Genomic DNA, 21,158 nt, shown 5'->3' with positions numbered 1-21,158 from the left:
AATGCCCAGGGAACCAGGGATGACAAGTGCAACATGAATCCCTAGGATCTCTTCTCATTCTTTCCCCACACTCACACATCATGGGTTATAGAGTTCGGCAAAACTAGAAGCTTGCAAACATTCAGAGGTATCCCTCTTTACTCAGCTTGAGACCACTGCTCATTTTCCACCATCTGTATTGTAGAGCTGTACACCTTAGTTTAATTTATTGTAGCCAATTTTTGCCACCACGAGAGCAACAGAAGCTGCCTTTACTAACCTGAGTAGCCTTGCGTATCTCCATGGCCAGAACCATGCATTGCATGAGACCCTAAATGGGATCTGATTCTCAGCTTAGCAGGGTGCATGACACCAACTGCAGTTAACTCTCATCTGCTCCAAATCTGTGTGACTCAGGGGCTCCCATGAAGCCACTGCTCTTTGCCAGGCAACACTGGGAATCTACCTACTGTGATGGACAACCACAATGCTGGGTCATGAGCAAGCAGCTTTTAGCAGGAGAGGACCCTGGGTCCACCTGATAGCCCTAGGAGGTCATCTCCTGCAAAGTTCTGGTCCTTCCCTCTAACAGACTGATCCAATTCATACACTAGGAATAATGTGTGTCCCAAATTACCCACAACTGGCTGAACATCATGCAAACCTCATCCATTCTCAAACCACCTTACTTGGCTTCAATTAGGCCCCCACCAACAGAAAAGAAACTCTCTAGTTCATAGTTACACTTTTGCTCCCTCCTTTTATTGTATGTAAGCCACAGGTGACATGAGAAAGAACATGCTCCAGAAGCACCAGCAGGAGACAATGCGTGAGCAGTTGGTTCTTCCTTCCTTTGTTGACACAGCAGTGCCATAGCTCTGTCTCCCCGTTCTCCAAGCAGCAGGTAACAGATTCTTGGTGTTTGTTTCCTTCTACCACCCACCTGAGCCTGTAAGGTGCAGCAGCTTCTAGGCCCAAGACCAGCTTGGCTTCCAGTGCATCAGCCTGGGATCCATGATGTTGGGGGCTTCTCTGCACTCAAAGACTCCACATACCAGTCAGGCAGGAAACAATATTGAGAATCCTGATGCACCGTGAAGGAAACTGGGTGCCCTGGGTCCCAGGCAAAGAGATGAACCAACCTGGGAGAGAGGAAGGAAGAAGCAAAAGTTTGAGATCAGAGCAGCAGATGTTCAGTTCCCTAGAGAGCACTGAGAAACAGTTCCCATCATCCACCACCATGGTTGCAGAAGCTAGGATTGTTGGGCTCTCTCTTCAGGATCACCTTTTGACACCTCACTGTTACCAATGGTTGAGAACGGAAGAGGAGACATATCTCTCCTAAGTCTTGCAAAGATGGAGAACCTATCACCTTCCAGATGTTGCTGAAGTCCAGCTTCTAGCATCCCTTGTCATTGGCCACACTAGTTGTGGTTGCTAGGAGTTTAGCAACTTCCAGAGGGCCTCAGGCTCCATTTCTCAGTCTAGCCAACTGCTGGATGAACATGGTTTACTGCCGTGCATGTCAAAATTATAACTACTCACTTTGGATTGTCTTCCGTCACCACTGTCTTCAAAAAGGCTAGAAAAGCAGCACAGAAATTCATACACACAGCTGGCTTCCAGCAGCCTGGATCTTCCTGTCAGAGTAGGGAAGAAAGAGTATAACTTTTTAACTATGAGCCACCCAGAGTCACCTGTTGGGGGGAGATGGGCGGCATACAAATTTAAGAATGAATGAATGAATGAATGAATGAATGAATGAATGAATGAATGAATGAATGAATGAATGAATGACTGACTGACTGACTGACTTAGAATTAATCCAACCAGGACTTTTGGTTTGGGGCATACATGCAACCACGTATATATCTTTTCATTTCAAGCCTTTAAAAGAAGTAATCTTGCTGGTATCCAAGGTTAATCTGTTCTATGAACAAATGATCCTTCCTTGATCGGAACAGCAATGATAGTTTCAGTTTTGGCCATCAAGGAAGTTGCAAGTGACCCACTTCAAAAGCAAAAGAAACGCTCTAACCCTTAGACTGAAGGATCAAATTGGAGGATGGGAAGGGCAGCCCCAAAGGAAAAGTACTGGAGAAAACAAGAACATGTAACTTCACAGAAACGGAAACATTCTCTCTAAAGAGGACACGCTAGAGGAAAGCAAGCATTCTCAAGTTATTTAAGAAGGATATCAAGTTTGTATGAATATGACATTTTGACAGATAATAACTAATTTAGAGCATTTAAGTTTCCACAAGGGATAATTTATGAAGCTGTGGATGGTCCAGTTTATTTCTTTTGGTTTGTTCAGTGAAAAATCCCCAGTTTAGGAGTGAGGAAACTTTGTCTTCATACAATCCCACATTTTTGTGCTGAAGATGACCACTGAAAAGAGAGACGCTCAGATCCAAGGCTAATTTCCAATTTCGCTGTGGGTTACAACAGATGGAGAAGTCAAGGCCCTCCAGTTCTCAGCATCTTTTATGATGGGATTGCTAGAAGTTATGGTGCAGCAACAGGTTTCCTATCTGTAGGCAACAATACGTAGAAAGACCTGGCTTAGGGCAGTATCTTAACATTTCTTACAACAGGATTGCAGCGTAATCCAGCTATATTATCTCCCCAAGTTGGATGGCTGAGATAATGTAACTGACCCATTCTACAACTTTACTCCTGAGTGACTTTATCTTTCCAAATAGCCAACTGGATCCATATCTAATTTTCACTGCTTTAGCTGCACCCCACCCATTCCAACTTGAGAGTGGGTCGTAGTTCCTATGGCCCTTTTTGTCTTATAGTTTTAGACTACAGAGTAGATGATGTCCTTTGAATGTGTGCAGGTGATTTTTTTTTCATTCAGAGGAAACAATGGTTAAAAACAGCAGCAAGGGAAAAAGGGAATGACCGGGAACAAAATCCAATAAGAACATAACACAACAAAACCCCAAAGATCTACCAACATTCTTAAGATGCTTAGCAGAATCAAAGTCAACTGCATCCAGAGAAGGTTTGTATCAGGCAACTTGAAATTCAGGGGTGTGCAATATGTGTGAAAATGTGGCAGGGCTTCAACTGCATGGTTGCAGCTGCCATCTTGATGTTCTGGACCCTGTCGAGGGTGCCCCTGTTGAGATCCCAAAGGGGCAGGCCTTTCCTGAGGTTAAACTTACCCGAATGAGTTGGAATATTTTCATAGTCTCAAAACTTTCCAGCCCCACAACTGAGCCATCTGGCCCTCGATATCCTGCCACAATCCGGGACACTCCTGGAAGGAAAGACTGGGCCCACCACTTAATTAGCTTGTGCCTGAAAAGAAAAGAGACAGATGACTGTAACTAACCTAAATCTGTATTTAGAACGCTACCCAGTAAGCTGGAAAGTGCTTTGTTTTCTTGGCATGATGAGCAAATGGGTCAATTAATCATCTATGGTTTGATTTTGGGCAATACACCAGAATTTGGAACTACAACCTGTTGTTGGCTTACTGACTACCAACTGAGGCACAGCATAATGCAGAGATGTTGACTTATTCCTGGTTCCTTTTTTCTGCTCCACTCAAACTTCTTTCAGTCCACCAAGTTTTGCTACCCTTATGGATCATCTTATGGAGGAAGCTTCACAAGCCAATGTTTCTGAGGAATGATGGGCTGTTCCTGAAGCATTGCCATATTTCTCTTTAGTGATCTAAATGGAGGCTGGTGGCACTAAGACTCTGTGTTCACACATTATGCTAAGCCATGGCATACCGAAGAAACTTCCACTGCCAAGGGCATGACAACATGCCAAACATGCAGTTAATGGTGCCAGTTACAGATAGTCCTCACTTACTGACCATTCATTCAGAGACCATTTGAAGTTACGACATTGCTGAAAAAATAACTTCATGGTCCATTTACGACCTTCACAGCGTCCCTCAGTCACAGGATCACCATTGCAGTCAGAACGCATTGTCCTGTGCCTGACCTGTTTCTTTTTTCTTTTTTTCCCCTCTTGCAGAGTAGATCGATCGGGGATTGCAAGAAAGTTAAGCTGTTTGGTCTTCTACACATCAAAAGCAATGCGATTGCACCAGCAGCCTGGGGCTGGGAGCTGTGGGAGGGCTACACGAACAGCTCTTGAAATCTCTTTCTCTCCAAAGTAATTGTCACTTTCCTCCCCCAGCCTAGGAGCCAGCAGCAGGAGAGGTGGCTGGGGGACAGATGCAAGTGGCAAGGAGAAAGCTTCCAACACCATTTTGACTGCTCCTTCCTCACCTGTAAAAACTTCTCCTCTGAGCAGGGCTGTGCATGACTTTGCTAGTCTTCAGCTCCACGTAACAACTTGGTGGATCTGGCCAAGGGCTCCGGGGATCAGTACAATCTACCTCTCCAGAGAAAAGAAGTGAGTGATTACCCAGGCGGGACCGAATCACTGTGCAGAAAGCTTCATTTGTGTTCACCACGCCAGTTGGATCAGGAATCCCGTCCGGAGTATCTGGAAAAGAACAGGAAGTTTGGGCAGTTCCTGGAAGTTACCACTAGCTGCCTAGGGTCACTCCTTCAGGAAGCTGTATAGTCAAATAAACTAGAGGTAGCATTGCGGCCATTCAGTCAATCGTTAGCTGGATGAACTGATTACCATCCTCTTGTGATCAAGAACAGATTTTTATATATGTGTGCGTGTGTGTATATAATGTATGCACAGATCAAAAGTACTAGGAGGGGAGACACAGGAAATGAAAATAATTTCAATCTTATTCTATAGACTTCATCTGATGTGTTAAGGTCCTGGGCAAAGTTGAGGGGGGCGTTATTCAGAAATAGAGAAGACTATTCACATGCAGACGGTCTTAGATTTGATCCCGTGGATCACACTAGGTAGCTGGTATAACTACAGATGCATGGGGCTCAAATCTTCTGCAGTAGATGCACAGAATGAATCTAACTGTAACTGTATGGGATGGGACTGAACCTCACCACTTTGGCACGCACAGTGTATTTGCTCCTGCTCCAAGGGCTGTTTTTAGTAATCGGTTTATCTCGGTTGACAATGGCTTTGAGTGCCTGAAAAGAAGGTGTGACATGACTTAATTAAATGCAACAAGGATTACAGGTAGTCCTCATTTAGTGACCACAATTGGGACTGGCAACTCGCTCATTAAGCAAAGCGGTTACTAAGTGAAACCGCAACTGTACTTACGATCTTTCTTCAGCTTTCCTTTGCTTTACAGAGCTGTGAAGGCTGTAAATGCAAGGATTGGTCACAAAGTTACTTTTTCATCACTGTTGTAACTGCGAGTGGTCGCTAAACAAAACAGTCGCTAAACGAGGACTACCTGTATCTTGCACCACACATTAGAGTCACTGCAAATACAGAACTCTTATGATACTAAATTGTTCCCAAAATCAGAAAGAGTCTGGTAGCACCTTTTTAAGACTAACACATTTTAGTATAAGGCATAAGCTTTTGTGAGCTGTACCTTATGCCTTATCATAACATTTGCAAGTCTTAACAGGTACTGTGGGACAACAGCATGGCAGGAGTCAGTATCTTTCTCTCCTTCCTTCCTTCCTCCCTCCCTCCTTCTTGTTTTTCTCTCAACCCCCTCCTCCCCCACTTTTTAAAAAAAACGTTATTAAGTTTTCCACAAAAGTTAAAATACAAAAGAAACAAAGAAAAAAAGAAGGGAAAAAGGGGGGGGGAGAAAAAAAAGAAAAAGAAAAAAAAGGAGAGGAGGGAGAAAAAGGAACATGAGAAAAAGAAGGTAGCTTCCAACTTTCCTTGGTACAGGTATAGGTAGAAAATGTATTCGCTTCTTACTCTAATATCTAAACATTTACATAGTAAGAAATCATTTTTAATCTAATATTCAGAAAGATTCCTCACGATTAATCTATTTGAATAATATATATAAAGGTAGCCTGAGGAGCAGTGGACCCAATTTTAAAACACCACTAGCACCTCAGTCTTGGCGTGTGCATGTGTGTGTGAGAAGGAAACTCTTGCCCTGTGGGAGAACAGGAAGGGAAGGAAGTGCAGGAGGAAAGCAGATGCCAGGATAAAGGGCAGCACAGCTGGCGACTGATAGTGCAAGAAGAGCGGGCGTGAATTCCAACCACCCTACAGTGAAAGGGCTGAAAGGGCAAGCACAGCCTGGCAGTTGTTCTACTTCCACTTCCCCCAGAAATGCTGACCATCTACAGCCAGCAGCTGGCAACACACCTTCCCCCCCCCCACCAACACTGACCGAAAGACTGTGCAAAGCCAACGCGTTGCCACAGTGCTGAGCTGATTACACCTGAAGGCAAAAGCCAGCTCACTCCAAGGTGGTTAAGGAGATCATTACAGCTCAGCCAAGTATATTTGGCAGACAAAGAAGGAAAAGAACTACAAATAGGGATATTTAGGATTTAGAGCAGTGTTTCTCAACCTCGGCAACTTTAAGGTGTGTGGACTTCAACTCCCAGAATTCCCCAGCCAGCCTCCACACACCTTAAAGTTGCCGAGGTTGAGAAACACTGATTTAGATACTAACACATGTAGGAAGAGATCCATAGATATATTGTACAGATTTCATGGTAAGAGTTAAATAAGAAATTCAGAAATAAGTAAAGATTACAACATTTGTTCAATATTTTGTATAATAATCTCCTTCCCTGAAAACACAGGGAAGATAACACTACCCTCCTTGTTGGGGTCAGTACCATTTCCCCAAAGAACCCCTCATAGGCACTCCTAGACTTTTTTCCAGTTTTGGCTACCATAGACAAACACGGCTCTCCTCCTACATCGTCTGCATTGTTCCCAGAGATTCAAACCCTCCAAAAAAGAGAGCAACCACCAGCCCAGTTCAGGAACTTGAAAAAAAAACTGAGCATGGCCCCCAAGAACTGGCTTTCATTTCAGAGCCGGGGGCTCTCCGGAAACCTTACCAGCACACATATATTGTTCAAATTTATATCCCATATACATGAGCTCTTTCAGCAGTTCTGAGCGCTGCTCCCGCTGTTTGCGGGCAGCCTCCGTTTCAAATTCGCTGATGTACAGAGTCCCTCGGAAGAGGGTGACAGCGAACAACCACCCCTCCTGAGCCTCATATGGGGTGGTCAGCACTTTGGTGAGATGTCCCCGCCAAGTCACAAAGTCAGTGTTCAGAGGCCGCCTGCAGGACAGAAAGAGAGAGAGAGAGATTATGAAGAACCAACCATTTTAAGATAAGATAAGAAAGCAGGTCTGTCTAATCCCAACAGACCCAAGGCAAGGTATGGAGCTCATTTTTTTTGTGCCTTTGAGTCAGTGTTCACTCCTGGGGACTCCCTGGACAAGTCCCTGGAATTTTCTTAGCAAGATTTTTGGAAGTGGCTTCTTCTTCCTAGGGCTGAGAGAGAGGAACTGGCTCAAGGTCATCCAGCTGGCTTCATTTCTAAGGCGGAGCTCGTGGTCTCCTGTTTCCTAGCCTGGTGCCTTAACCCCTACCCCAAAGTCAGGAATAAACATAGCCTTTGCATACTGAACAACTCTGGTTCAGTTCCAGGCACCTGCAGTTAAATATGGGCAGCAGGTGCCTGACAATTGGCAACGCCATTGCCGGATGTCCGAGACTGTGTTAGAACCCAGCCAGACCAATTTTTGCAGCTGGGGAGATGGCATTTTTTAAACTCTATGTTTGGCCCTGACATCGGGGGGGGGGGGGGATTATTTTTCTTTTGCATTGGGAGGCTTCATTCAATGTAATAGTCTAATATTTATTTGCAAATTGTGCTGCTATAACTCCCCAAATGTTGCTGATGGGGGAAATCCAGTGGCTGAGGAGAGAGGTGGACAAGTGTGATCCACAGGTTCTCTATCCTTGTGTTCAGAATCAACCCAATCTAGTTATAGAGCAACTACTTACAAGAAGAAACCTCCAGCCTTGCAGCCAATTAAAACCCTACCAATCCAACCCTTTGTCTGACTCTTTCTCACCCTTTGTCCTCAGTCTGTAACTGCTTCCGGTTCTGTGCAATCCATTTCAGCAGGTGTTCCAGTCCTTCACGGATGCTCTCATCTCGCCGCACGTAGCGGTCGCGGTAGCCATCACGCAAGTCAAATCCAGGGGAGGGGCCTTCAGAAGGGGGTGGGGCATAGTAACGCAGCTGACGAGCATCTCCATGGAAGCCGCGCTTGGCATCTAGGGAAAACTGTCCCATTTCAGCTGGCCGCCGGTAAAAAGGAAAAGGGGCATCATATAGAGACGGGGTAACCGACAAAGTAAGGGGTGCCTTCGAATCAGTCTTTGGATGCTTGGCTTTGGATTCACCCTCATGGTCCTCTTGGTCACGAGACCGGGGATTGGCTGTGTGCTTCATAAGTGTCTGTGACTAATAATAAAAAGAATGAGCATGAAACTTTTGCCTCCAGAAATGTACGTGAGAAATTGTCCTCACCTACTACTCCTGTGGGTTTGGAGGCTAAGGTCGAAAGGAGCTTTTAAGACTTTAACCTAATATTTAATATTATTATTAATAATAAAAAAGAACCTTTTGTACCTAATTTACGAAGAGAACCTTTTTGCTTTGTGGTTCGTGTATTTTCTCTGTGCTAGCCTTCTGACAATTCTGTAAGGTTGACCAGTATTGCTAGCCTTACATTATAAGCAAGACGCAAGTCACAGCAGAGAATTATCACCTGGGTATCCAAATTACCAGGATCTCATTCATTTTCAGATGTATTATTAGTTATTAGTATGGGTCGTATGCAGAATATTGAGGTGTTTTCAAGGGCCAGTCTTTAATTTCCAAGCAAGCATCATTTGGCACAGCCAAGTTTTCTTTTAATACGATAACTGTCCTTTACAGTAGTTTCTTAGTTTCTGCCTGGCATCTGAAATATCACATATTAAAACAGGGGCCAAAGACAATACCTGCCAGGCCCAGCCCAAGAACAACAATGAAACGGTCCAGTCGAATATAGTTCCTTTATTTGCTTACACTGTATAGACAGAATCTTGCCAAACTAAATCTATACTACAGCAACTAGTGGGTATACCCTGGGAGATTCTAGGGAGTGGCTATCCTGAACCTCCTTCACTTCCCACGCTCCCCCTGCAGACCGTGTTGCCTCTTGCCTCCTCCCCCCTCCTGGCATGCACCCCCTCCCTCCTGATAGCCTCGATCTCCCCCATCGCTCTCCTCCTCGTAGAGACAATCCGTCACAACACTCTGGTTGAACAGAATGCTGAAGCTTCTCAAAAGGGGGGATTTCTTAGCCACAGAGTTGCACTGGCTGGCCTGCATCAATGCAAGTGCTCACACATCTGTGTGGAAATAGGGATTGGGAATTAGGAGCCAATTTTAGCCTTTGGGAGACTGCAAATGTAGAAGTGTCTTATTCTGAGTTAGACCCTCGGTCCTCCCAAGCAGCACAGTAAATACTAACATCGAATCTTATGGTGCCCCAACAACACTACGCCCTTGTACATTTGCTAGCCCAACGCTTTTGTATTCAGCCAACGTGGTTAGGTTTTGGTTCAGCATGTTGGGTACTCAAACAACTTGGCTAGCATGTCATAGGAGTACTAAGCTATATTATGGCTTAGTATGATGTGTGAACTAACCATGATTTGCTACCGCTAGAAAGCCTTTAATCTCCTCTCCTTCTTTCCCCATTCTCTGTATAGCTGAATTAGACAATGATTTTAACTTCTTTTTCTATCTGCATAGTAGAACAAGGAACCCCAAACTCCTGGCTCCTAATTCCACTTGGGATGGCTTAGGAGCTGACCTCTGCCCTTTGCCCTCTGACCTGGCCTTGGATTCCGAGAACCAATCAGAGACAGGGAGATCCCACCCGAGCCTTCCCTGTCGACCTCTTCCGAACTCCCAACTTACCTGCCGTGACGTCACTACCGAGCGCCGGGAATGCGTGCCGCCTCGTAGGGGTCGCACGCCTTGCTTTAAGCCACCCTCAAAGCCCAGTCGGAGCGGCCGCTTTTCGGAATTTAATTTTTTTTGCTCTAAGTTGCGTCATCAAAGGACGCCAGTTAAGAGAGGAAGCCACCGCCCTTTCTTTTCCCGCTTTCCTTGGGAGCCGTGTAAGTCAACGTGTGGCCACTAGATGGCAGTCGAAGCCACCTTCAGGCGCCTGTAGGTTAGCAACGTTTCTCAACCTCGGCCCCTTTAAGATGTGTGGACTTCCCCCGCCAGCAGGGGGAGTTGAATTCTGGGAGTTGAAGTTCACACATCTTAAAGGGGCCAAGGTTGAGAAAACATTGGGTTAGACTTTCCTAACCTGGTGGCTTTTGCTTTTGTTCTGCTGCAACCGCAGGCCGGGGATAATGGGAATTGGAGTCTGAGACATTTGGAGGACGTGGGGAAGGTAGTTTTAGGCAAATGTCCCCTTGAACCCATCCTGATACTTTTTGGAAGATGCTGAAATCTGTATTTATCTCAATACAGTTAATCATCATGGGGTGGGTGGGTTAGAGTCTTATTACATCAATATTATGTTTTTATGCCTTGTTGATTACAGCAGCCTGAAAACAAACTAATAAATAAATTACTGTTTCGTCTTATATATTTTTGAGCATAGCCAACCTCGGCTGACTTTTCAGTATCCCAGAGGAGTAAGTTAGACTGGAAAGTTGAAAAATCATTTTGGAAAGAAGAAGTTTTTAGCAGCTGTCCATCTGCAACAATTTTTAAAAAGAGGACCAAGAGAGAAGATTGCCGGGCAAGATCAGGTGAGTCAGATATAGTTGCCTCCCATTCAGCCACGTTTAAATCCAAAATCTGTCTCCCTCCAAAACTACCTCAGCTTGCTTGGGGGCAGTGGGGGGGGTCCTTGCATAATCACTTAGAACAGGGTTTCCCAACCTTGGCAACTTGAAGATGCGTGGACTTCAACTCCCAGAATTCCCCAGCCAGTATCTTAAAGTTGCCAAGGTTGAAAAACACTGGTCCAAATTCATGTTTCTTGAACTGTGGTCCGAGGACCCTGGGGGGGGTCCCTCAAGACCTCCTCAGGGGTCCACGAAATCAAAAATATTTGCCAGATATTGAAGATATTTGTAAAAATTTAAAACAGTGTCACTCTTCTCGTTACTATTTATTTGTTAAAAAATAGTTTTTTCATGAAAAATACCTTATTTATGTTAATATCTAATGGGTTTAATATTGTTATTTTTACATGATTCAATAAATAAATATTCTGCAAACGCGTCCATTTTAATTTTTAATATGGTATATATCGATAAATGTAGCCCCTACAAACAAAAGCTCTTTTGGGGTGCTCCATAATTTTTAAAAGTGGGAAGGGGTCCTCAGAGCAAAAAGTTTAAGAAACGCTGGTCTAAATAGTAGCCAAGCCCGCCTTTCTCCCTTTAAGCCGGACGGGGAAGTCATTGGATTTCCCTACTGTCAGTCAAGCTACGTTTCTCCCGCCTCCCAGAAGGCCAGCCCCAAGAAGACTCTTTCTTAGGCCGTGACGTCAGCCTTTGCCGACGACCGGCTAGAGAGACGACGCGAGTGAGGACTGAGAGGGGTAGGAAAGGGGCGTTCGAGATTCAGCTCGAAGTGAAATCAATGGGGGGAGGTGGGGGGAGTCACTGGGGATCTGGAAGTTAGGATTCAGGGAGGGAGATTTTTAAATCGAGGCCGGAGAGGAGCTCGGAGGTGAAAGGAGGATAAACGCAGGCGGCAGCCGGAAGGAAGGAGAGAGTTGATGCTGGGTTGTGCCCTGAAAGCCTTTGCTAAAGAAACTGGGAGCTCCTGAGTCACGTGAGGAAGCTGGGAGAGGGTGGGGAAGAAGTAAAATTCATCATCACCCGCGGGGAGTTACGGTGTGATGTTTTGTATTAATTGTTGTAAAGGAGGGAGGGGTGGGGTAACATTTTAGGAGAGAGGAGCAAATCTCCCCCTGCCTGATTTCCTTCTATACAGTTGCCTGTTTCGGTGCATTCAGAAAGAAAGGTGTGGAGGAAAGTTCCATTCACTTCATCAGGAGGGAGCTTTTATTCTAAGTTCAGATCTTGCCTTAGATCCTGCTGTATATGTAAATAGGTTGATGAATTAGCAGAGGTGCAGTTGTGATATTTTAAAGCAGGGGTTAGCAACCTACGGCCCACAGGCTGGATCTGGCCCACCACCCAAAATCATCTGGCCTGCAATCGCCAAAAGAAATATCATATCCACCTGGCCCATGACTCCGCACCCTCATTTCCCCCTTTGACTGTGCCTTCCTTTCTTTTCTGTAAGAAAGAAACATGTTGGCTGGTGTGGGTCTTCCGGGCTGTGTGGCCGTGGTCTTGAAGTCTTGTTTCCTAACGTTTCGCCAGCACCTGTGACCGGCATCTTCAGAGTGCAGGAGCACAGACAGGAGCAGTTCTCTCTGTGTCTTCATGGTTTGCCCCAAAAAGTCCTCCCAAGTATGTTCATCCAAGAGACAGGGAGAGAATGGCTTGCCACCCACTCACAGACATGGCCTCTAGCCCCTATGCAGATGAACGTTGATGACCCCTGCTTTAAAGCTTAATAATTTCATTATGCAGCATAAACTGTGGTAGAACTTTGTTCCCTTTATTGGATTTCTTAAGGGCTTCCTAACTGGATTAACGTGTATGTCTTATTGTGAGAAACAAAGCTGCACAAATAATCCTTCTTGGATTTGAAAAGGCAAAGTTTATTTCCAAGCATTTGCAAAGGCTGACGCTTCTCAGCTAACAGGCTGCAAGAAGCGCACCATGAGAGATTTCAGCAAGGTTTTTATGCATCCCTTCACAAGTCACATTGGTCCTGCCTCGTTTTTGCCCTGGGGGGGGGCAAATCTGAGTTCACAACCTATCCAAGACGCCTAAAACAAATACATTATACAATGATTGCCAAACCCCTTTTTTTCTTGTTCACAGTTTATAATTTTCTTGAGATAAGTGTCAAGGCCCAGGACCATCTGTCTTCACTAAATAACTGTTTGTTGTGTTATCTTTTCTTCCTTCCCTGATTCGCACATTCTTACCAATAAAAGGCAACACTTGTTTCCTTAGCTTTCATCCCCATTTCTCACCTTGGTGTGTGTGACCCCTTCCTTTCTGTAAACACATTCAAATTCCAAGTCTAATCACATTAACCATTAAATCTCAGAAAGCCTTGTTACTAGGAAGTTTGTTATTAAGGAGTTTAGTTTGTTACTAAGAGGTTTTGTTAAAAGGTAATTTCTACTCCTTACACTTATTAAACGTAACTTTTTTGTATGTACATTGATCCATACATTACTTGCGTTTTCCTGCATTTCTTGCTCTTTGGGCTTTGCTGTATAAAAATGGGGTAGGGGAAAGAGGCAATGTATATTTGAATATAAAGCCAAGAAATGAAGCAGAAATAAAATAAAGCATAATAGAATTTGCAGTCCTGTAAAATAAATACAAAAAAATGGGCAGCAGTGTAATTCAGTATAACAGCCTTCCTGTATCTGCATATGTCATAACTGACATACCGAAATAAAGGAACTTACATTGTTCCTGATGTGATAGTGAAGTTTTAAGGGAAGAACTAGTTTGCTTAATGCCAGTCTGATATTGTATATAATCCAGCAGTTTTAAAAAGATGCCAAAGAAATGAGGCAATCATGAGGGTACGTAAGACCAAAGATTTACATGAGACCATTTTAAATATAAAAAAGTCTGTAGGGTGTTTGCTGGAATGAGAATCAAGGAACTGTATAGATGGGGTTATTAGAGGGGATATAGTTTTGTGGGTAGCCACATAGAAGCTGTTTTCATGGAAGAAAAGCAATGAGTTAAACAAAAGGAAATAATTTGAAAAGGGGAAGCGATATAGAATGAATGGGGGATAACAAAGAAAAGATTTGGGGAACGCTACAGCTAAATGAGCAAGAGTCAAGAGACTGGTTACATACTTGTATCTTGTATCTTATTATGTCTTATAATTATAGTACTTATATATAATATTTTATATGATATAATTACTATATAATTATAATTATATAATATAAAGATATTATACATTTTATACTTAAGCCTTCCCCCATTCTCTCCAGCCCTATGAAGCGGAAGCGCCAGCTCCTCTCTGATACTTTCAAGGCCAAGAAGCGACGGGTGGCTCTCGGGTCAGAACCTTCAGGACAGGGTGAGAAAGAGTGAAATGCTATGCACGAGGTACCTGATGGGGCTGGCTAACGAGAAGGGTGGAGTTTCTAAAGAGCGTCAGAGAGAGTCTTCTAGGAAATGCTAAGTGGTGAGACTTCTGAGTTCAGATTACTGTTCCTTTTCTTAGAGGGCCCGGCAGCAGTTGAAGCTGCTCTTCAGAATTTGGTATCTCTCTTCCCTCGAAAGTTATTTGACGATTCTCTGCCACCTTTAATTCTGAGGCATCAGATCTACAGTCTTGTCAAGGATCGTACGGTTGTGGACCGGTATCTGGTAAGAAACTTCTCCCTGGTTGTCATACAGCAGCATCAACAGGGATATACAGGTCATACAGCAACATCCCTTAGTCAAGATGGTGGTCACAGCAGCCCAATCAAAGCCAGAAAGGTGGTAGATTAGAGATTGGCCTGTAATTATCATGCTTGTTTTTATCCATTTGTTATTTTATTCAGTTGTATGCCTCCCAGAGTTGCTTTGTGTGAGATGGGTGGCTATAAAAATGTGATAAATAAATAAATTAATTAAATAATTGCCCATTTTGGGGGGGGTCTAAGACAGGCTTCTTAAGAAGAGGTCTAATAATTGCCTTATATAAACCAAGAAGCATCCTCTCTAGCATCTTCTCTCAAGATGTTAGCTAAGGCACCTCTACCTCTCTCCCAAATGGAAGCTCCAAGCCAAGTTGGACATGGTTCCAGTGGACAAGTGGTAGAATGCACCACTCCAAGCAGCCAGTTCATGTCCACTGATCCACTCTTACCTATTCAAGAAAAGTGTCTAGACACCTCCATAGTTGACTCTACATCAAAGATGGTATCCAGACTATCCCAAACAGGCGAGATTTTTTTTTTCCCCAAGAAGTTTCCTGAAAGCATTACAACAAGCTTCTGAGGGTTAGAACTCTGGAAGAGAAGATGGGGGTATGACTTAGCCTCCTCACAACCTGAGACCTCTCACCACGGGGATGTGGTGTGTGCAGGGGAAAAAAACCCTGCTCCTTTGCTGCATGGCTCACCCGAAGACAAGTCTTCTGATGTTGAGCTTTATCAGCTTCAAGTCCAATCTTCCTCCACCTGCCAGTTCAGCCAAGTTGCCTGGAAGGGAGAGAAGTGGGAGCCCCAGATAAGCAGTTTATTTATTTATTATTTATTTATTTAGTAGGCTTGTCCCCACCCATCTCCCCACAATGGGGGACTCTGGGCGGTTTACAGTTCTTGGCTTTCTAATATAATGAAGGAAAAGTGGAAATCCACTGACTTTCACTGAGGATTGCCCTTCCCCTCCTTCATTCTCAGTATCCCAGTGAAATAAAGCTTTGAAGGTACTGGCAGGAAAAGGGCATATGCCTTCCAGAAAAAGGAAGGGTACCCAAATGACTTTCATCACAATGGCAGATTCATAAAGATCACAACCACAACTGCAGTATATCCTAGGTTTGATTAGTTTTAGCTTTCCTTAGTTTTTGTTTTTTTTTAATAGCTCTCAGTCATGCAAGCCAAGCCTTTAGGTTCAGCGCATTGGGGGAATCCAGAAAGTGCATGAACTCAAACCACGGGTTTATTGTGTGAACTCAACTCTAAGCTGGGTTGGTTTTGTTTTGTGTCTGGATAACAAAACATCATTGCTGTTTCTCCCTGCCACATGGTTGGGCAGACGCAGGGGTTTCCTCTCAAAGTGTGTTTTCTGCTTCACTTTGCCCCTTCCTCAAAACTTGCCTGCCATGTCCGATTTTGGAAATGAATTAGGAAACTCTTTTCTCTCTGTAGAGCCAGCTGAAAAATGAGGGCCGGATCCGCATGTTTCAGCACAGCTTTGAAGCGGATTTTTTTGTGGTGGCGTTCACGGACAGCTACGTATCTAAGGTTTGCTGCTGCCAAAGAAATGCGCGGATGGAGTGGGAGTGCAGAAGCGCTGGCAAGCTGGCGATTTATATTTATTATTCATCTTCTTTTTGGCCCCAGGTGCAGGAGTTTATATCTGGGAAAGAGTTTGCCAGGACGGTGAAGAAGTTCCTAGATTCGGTGCTTACCTCCTGCCCTGACATCAGTTTTGACAAAAAGAGGATGCTGAGAGACTTCAGCTTTAGTGACACAGAAATCACGTAAGCAAAGAATGAGTCCCGGGGCTGCCAATTTGCCTGCTGTCCCATGACAATTTTTTTTCCTCCTTTCACTGTTATATCTGCTTGGACTTTTGCCGAATTAAACTCACCCATTAATTTGTGTGTACGTGTGTTTTAAATCAATGTAACTGTATATAGCAATGTTTCTCAACCTTTGCAACTTTAAGATATGTGGACTTCAACTCCCAGAATTCCCTACCCAGCCATGCTGGCTACGGAATTCTGGGAGTTGAAGTCCACATATCTTAAAGTTGCAAAGGTTGAGAAACACTGCTGTATAGTTTTGCTTGTGATTTAAAGACAGATAAGCCTGGTTTCTCTGCTTTCTGAGAATGCATGCACATGTCACAGCAGGCACCTTTTGGAACATGAACATGAATCTGGCGGAATCAAGTCACAGTCTTGTCTCATCAGGGTCCTGTTTCCCCCAGTGGCTAACTCGATACCTCGGGGTTCTCATAGACAACTCAAACCAGGACAGTCATTTTCTGTAATGGGAATAACCCTGGGAGGCAGGAGGAAGAGACGCAGGCTAGCAAACGGTCTGATAAATGGAATTTGAGTCCGAAGGAGGAGGGCTGGAAAAAGTGTCTCGGAAGGGACCCTCCTGAGTTATCGGGAGAGTAAAAGTGAAGGAAGGGAGGGGTGCATTCAGACTTGCAAGATTCTGCTTGTATAACCTTACAATAAAGATACAGTTATTACTCACGGTTGTACTTCTGGTTTGGACTACCTCGGAAGGCTGACATCTTCTATTGTTTCCCAGTAACTGGTACTCAAAGAATGCTGCCACTGATCCCAGAGGTAATATATGGTTGTCATAATACAGCCATTAACAGACTTAACCCTTTGTGAAAGTATTTTATGTCCTTTTGTTGACTGTGGCATTAAATGCCATAACTTAACTATGTACTATTTTCTGGAATAAATAGCCATTTTCATCCCGTTTGAAAACAGGAGAAGGGGGGGTCTTCTAAAATAATGTCCACTACTCCCCCCCCACCCCAGGTATGAATATATGAGTATAAAAATGCAAATAGCTGTGTTTTGTAAATTGGCTTGCTGAATTAATTGTAGCATCTTTTAAAGACATTAATGGGTTTCGTTGATCTTCTAAACAGTGAATCCTATGTGTTTTTGCTTAATATAAAGTCCTCCTCTTAAAATAAGGCTTAATTCCTTGGTAGGTTTACCCTAGATCATAAGGAGAAGGAGGGCAAAATCACGACGTGTGCCCTAGAAAGTCAAATGAAGCAATCTGCCATATGTAGCATCTGTAGGCCTATTTAAGTCCTTGATGAACCATCATGCCTGATTGTGGAAGAAGTTGCAGGCTTACCTTGTTCAGCACTAAGATCCGGCACCTGCAGAAAAGGCAATGATTTGTGCTGATACAAGAAACCAAAAGCACATTTTTCTTCAGAGATCCCTGTCAGTCTATGAATCAGCTACATTTTGATGGTCAGGGAACAAATAAATCACAGTGGACGTTTACTTTTGCCTTTTCTTCAGGCAGCTGGTGAATGCTGGAGTCTTGACTGTCCGTGACGCTGGGAGCTGGTGGCTAGCCGTGCCTGGAGCAGGCCGCTTCATCAAATCCTTCATCAAAGGTGTGTTGATAAAAGTTTGTTTAGCTGTAGTTTGTTGGCTGGGTTCATACATTGTGCTGAGACGCAAGTAAACGAATCACATTGTGACTTAGAGCAATGTAGGAACCTTGCCTGTGTCTCTTAAAACCTTCAAGATTTCACTAGACTAATCAAGTTCCAAATTCGCACCCAGAACTGGCAAATATATTTCAGTTCCTTAGGTGTGAGAGACTTCTGAGTATTTTTAAATTCTTGGAGCCATTATAACTTAGGGCGGCTCTTTCGTTTTGGTGTTTGTTTTTGCAAACTGAATCACTTCTACTGCAGGAAAAAAAAAACCCTTCTCCATTACCTTGCCTTACAGGATGGCCAGTTCTGTGTTCTAGTCTACTGCTAGAGTGTTTCTGAAAGGAGCTGTTCCCTGACCTTTCTTTTCTTCTTAGGGAGGAAAGCTGTCTTGGGTATGATCCAGAAATCCAAGTACAAGGAAGTCCTACTGTCTGATTTGCAGAGCCGCCAAGCGCCAAGTGCTGTGAAACTCGGCCTTCCCTACCATATTCATGATATCATTGGAGCCCAGCTGGTTGACTGGTATTAGACTCCTGTTTCTTCTCTTCTGCCCATTCCCTCCTGTTTACAACTTCCAGGAACATACACAATTTGGATTTTTGACCTTCTCACAAACCAAGTAAAATGATTTATTCTTTCCCTACCCCAAAGAACCCAGTCCTCAGATTGGAATGTTGATACAGGTAGTCCTCAACTTACATCCATTTGTTTAATGACCATTCGAAGTTACAATGGTGCTGAAAAAAGTAACATATGATTGGTCCTAACACTTATGACTGTTGCAGTATCCCCATGGTCATGTAATCAAAATTTGGGCGCTTGGCAACCAGTATGTATTTATGATGGTTACAGCATCCCGGCGCCACATGATCACCATTTGCAACCTTCCCAGGGGGCTTCTGACAAGCAAAGCCCATGGGGAAACTTGGATTCACTTGACTACCATGTGATTCGCTTAATGACTGTGGCAAAAAAGGTTATAAAATCGGGCACAACACACTTAATGATCTCATCACTTAGCGATGGAAGTTCTAGTCCCAATTGTCATTGTAAGTCGAGGACTACCTGTATAACAGGAACTGGGGATGGGGGAAAGGGAAATTGAACAAACCAACAAGCTCCACCCTGATACTCTATATTTTAGCCGAGTCAAAGCCAGAGCAGTATAATTATTAAAGTGGTCTCCCCGAATTATACCCAGACTTCTCTCAACAGACCCACCCAGCTTGATCAATAGTGGGGAGGTGGGGTATACTGGGAGATGCAGTTCTGCAACATCTGGAGGATCCCATGTTATGTACTCATGACTAAAAAAGATGGTTGTAAATTCCATAAATATAGAACACATTGGAAACTTTGTAAATCAGTGTTTCTCAACTTTGGCAACTCTTAGCTTTCTGGACTTCAATTTCTTGGACTTGAAGTCCACACATCTGAATGTTGCCAAGGTTGAGAGACACTGTAGTATAACATAACTATGGAGATTTCAGCTAGGAAGCCTCACTTTCAGATGTTGCTTTGCTATGAATGGAAGAGTATTGTTGCAACCCGCTCCTCAATGTTCTGATTACACTGGGGGGATGATAATATTGACCTTCCCCAGAGGGCTTTAATGATTAAATAATTGCCTTGTTGCATCAAGGGCCATTCTCTTTCATGTGGGTTAGCCCTGCTGAACATCTGAACTCAGCATCAGATACTGAGAAGCAGAAAATAAATATGCAGTTTTACTGTATTTCTTTTCCCACCATTTCATGCAGTTTGGCTATGATTCTTTCTTGCTCTTAATTTTGATGACCTCTTTCTCCTTTGCTCTAGTGTGCCAACGACCTCTGGGACCCTTCTGCGACTAACAGATGATTGAAGATGCGTCACTTCACCATCAAGCAGAGAACTGTGCCTAAGATAGATTATTCTGCCTTGAGACATTCACCAGTTGGGACTCAGGGTCTTCTGCCTGAACTACCAGCATCAGTGGGAACAGAAGAACCTTTCCCCCAGCAAAGTAACCTTAACTGATCTAGAACTTGCACTTAAGATAGTAGCTCCTTGTGGGAGACCATCTTAGTAGGATCTGGACTGCCACATAGCGACGGTCACACGCATGGGACTGAGAGGAGAGTAAAATAAAATGATGCGGTCTTTGTCCATGAATTACAGAGGCTGAAGTAAGCTGAAAATACTCCCTAGTTAGACATGCTCCCTAATCAATCATTCCTTGAGTATGGTGTTAGGTATTTATTCTGTATACCTCGAGTATGATGTTAGGTATGAGTTCTGTTACTTGGCTTGTTACAAAAAGACGACATTTGGAAAATGCCTTTAAATGCAATTAAAACCCAAAGGGGTGTGCTTGTTCCGTATTTCCTTCCTGCTTATTGTTAAGAATATCCATGATTATTTTTTGTTTCTTTTTTTCCAATTCAGAGGAGTACTTGATTTTCAAATAACTTTATTAGGTTTCAAAATCAACCAAGTAAAAACCAACAAAAGCTAGTATTAAAAATAGAGAAGAGAAAGAATGAAAGAGAAAGAGAACAAAGTCGAAAGTGCAGAAAGAAAGAAAAAAGAGAAAATACAAATTAGAATGACTTCCGACTTTCCTCACAACGGATACAAGTTTAAATTTACACTAAACTCTTACTCTGCGTTTACAACGTAGCTTTCATTTTTGTCCGTTATCCACTATTATTTCTAGTCATTGAATCCATACATCATAATTTCATTTTTTTTTCCTGCTTCTTGTAAAAAGTCCGAACAATTCACAGGAGTATGAGAGATTACCCTTTGGGTCTAGCTTGGATAGTATAATTATTCTCCCTTTCCGAGGGAATCTAAGCACCTATTTGCCCTTCGGGACATAGGAAGCCGCCTTATACCAGACTTCGATAAAGAACAGCAAACGCTATTCTTACGAAAGCAGCTTTTCATCCACGCGAAACTAAGAATTATGATTATTGCTATCCGTGATTTGTGTCCTCGGCTTCACGCGCGCTTCCACGGAGGCGCAGGTGTTAATACGAATATGATAAATCAATAAATAAAACGAATTAACGCCACTCTCCCTTCTCCCCATCTGGAGAGACGGTTTTGAACAGCCCGCGGTTTCTGAGCTGCACCCACCCCAAGTGATTTATTGCAGCCCAGAAATCTGGCCGCCACCGCCTCGCCCCGCCCGCCCTCAGCCCCAACCTTTTTACGGAATAAGGTTGCTGCTCCCCCCGCCCTTTGTGGGCGTCAAGACTGGAAAGGCGGCTTCCGGAAGCCGCCGCCC

General features: G+C 43.8%; 2 protein-coding genes across 6 annotated transcripts; one reads left to right on the top strand and one right to left on the bottom strand.

Moving 5' to 3' along the window:
* Positions 1–712: 712 nt before the first annotated feature.
* On the bottom strand, positions 713–9,987 carry DXO (decapping exoribonuclease). Of its 2 annotated transcripts, none has more exons than XM_007437828.3 (7): positions 9,834–9,987; positions 7,930–8,324; positions 6,897–7,126; positions 4,239–4,458; positions 3,156–3,291; positions 1,525–1,619; positions 713–1,121 (listed from the first exon to the last, which is right to left on the bottom strand). In XM_007437828.3, the coding sequence occupies exons 2-7, from the start codon at positions 8,310–8,312 to the stop codon at positions 980–982; spliced, it is 1,206 nt and encodes a 401-aa protein (XP_007437890.2). In that variant the 5' UTR covers positions 8,313–8,324; positions 9,834–9,987; the 3' UTR covers positions 713–979. The 2 variants fall into 2 exon arrangements, with proteins under 2 accessions (XP_007437890.2, XP_025028707.2); XM_025172939.2 differs by lacking the exon at positions 9,834–9,987 and adding an exon at positions 9,748–9,819.
* Positions 9,988–10,536: 549 nt separating this feature from the next.
* Positions 10,537–20,264, top strand: WHR1 (winged helix repair factor 1). 4 transcript variants are annotated; one of them, XM_025172941.2, is made up of 8 exons: positions 10,537–10,684; positions 13,996–14,084; positions 14,232–14,377; positions 15,871–15,966; positions 16,066–16,205; positions 17,739–17,836; positions 18,259–18,406; positions 19,703–20,264. In XM_025172941.2, exons 2-8 carry the CDS (start codon positions 14,000–14,002, stop codon positions 19,746–19,748), a joined length of 759 nt encoding a protein of 252 aa, XP_025028709.1. In that variant the 5' UTR covers positions 10,537–10,684; positions 13,996–13,999; the 3' UTR covers positions 19,749–20,264. The 4 variants fall into 4 exon arrangements, with proteins under 4 accessions (XP_025028709.1, XP_007437892.1, XP_025028708.1 ...); XM_007437830.4 differs by lacking the exon at positions 10,537–10,684 and adding an exon at positions 11,417–11,484; XM_025172940.2 differs by lacking the exon at positions 10,537–10,684 and adding an exon at positions 11,547–11,720.
* Positions 20,265–21,158: the final 894 nt, after the last annotated feature.

Source organism: Python bivittatus, unplaced genomic scaffold (assembly GCF_059951505.1).
Source record: "Python bivittatus isolate LINGU-HERP-01145 unplaced genomic scaffold, Pbiv_v1 ctg000750_np1212, whole genome shotgun sequence".
Classification (NCBI taxonomy): Eukaryota; Metazoa; Chordata; class Lepidosauria; order Squamata; family Pythonidae; genus Python; species Python bivittatus.
This window is presented reverse-complemented; position numbering and strand designations above follow the sequence as displayed.

Excerpts from the sequence above, each read along its gene's own strand:
- DXO (XM_007437828.3), bottom strand. The coding sequence starts at position 8,312 with ATGAAGCACACAGCCAATCCCCGGTCTCGTGACCAAGAGGACCATGAG. Across the intron at positions 7,127-7,929 it reads TTACAGACTGAGGACAAAGG|GCGGCCTCTGAACACTGACT; the intron begins GTGAGAAAGAGT and ends TCTGTCCTGCAG. Across the intron at positions 1,620-3,155 it reads AAATATTCCAACTCATTCGG|GAAGATCCAGGCTGCTGGAA; the intron begins GTAAGTTTAACC and ends CTACTCTGACAG.
- WHR1 (XM_025172941.2), top strand. The coding sequence starts at position 14,000 with ATGAAGCGGAAGCGCCAGCTCCTCTCTGATACTTTCAAGGCCAAGAAG. Across the intron at positions 14,085-14,231 it reads GTCAGAACCTTCAGGACAGG|AGGGCCCGGCAGCAGTTGAA; the intron begins GTGAGAAAGAGT and ends TCCTTTTCTTAG. Across the intron at positions 16,206-17,738 it reads TTTAGTGACACAGAAATCAC|GCAGCTGGTGAATGCTGGAG; the intron begins GTAAGCAAAGAA and ends CCTTTTCTTCAG.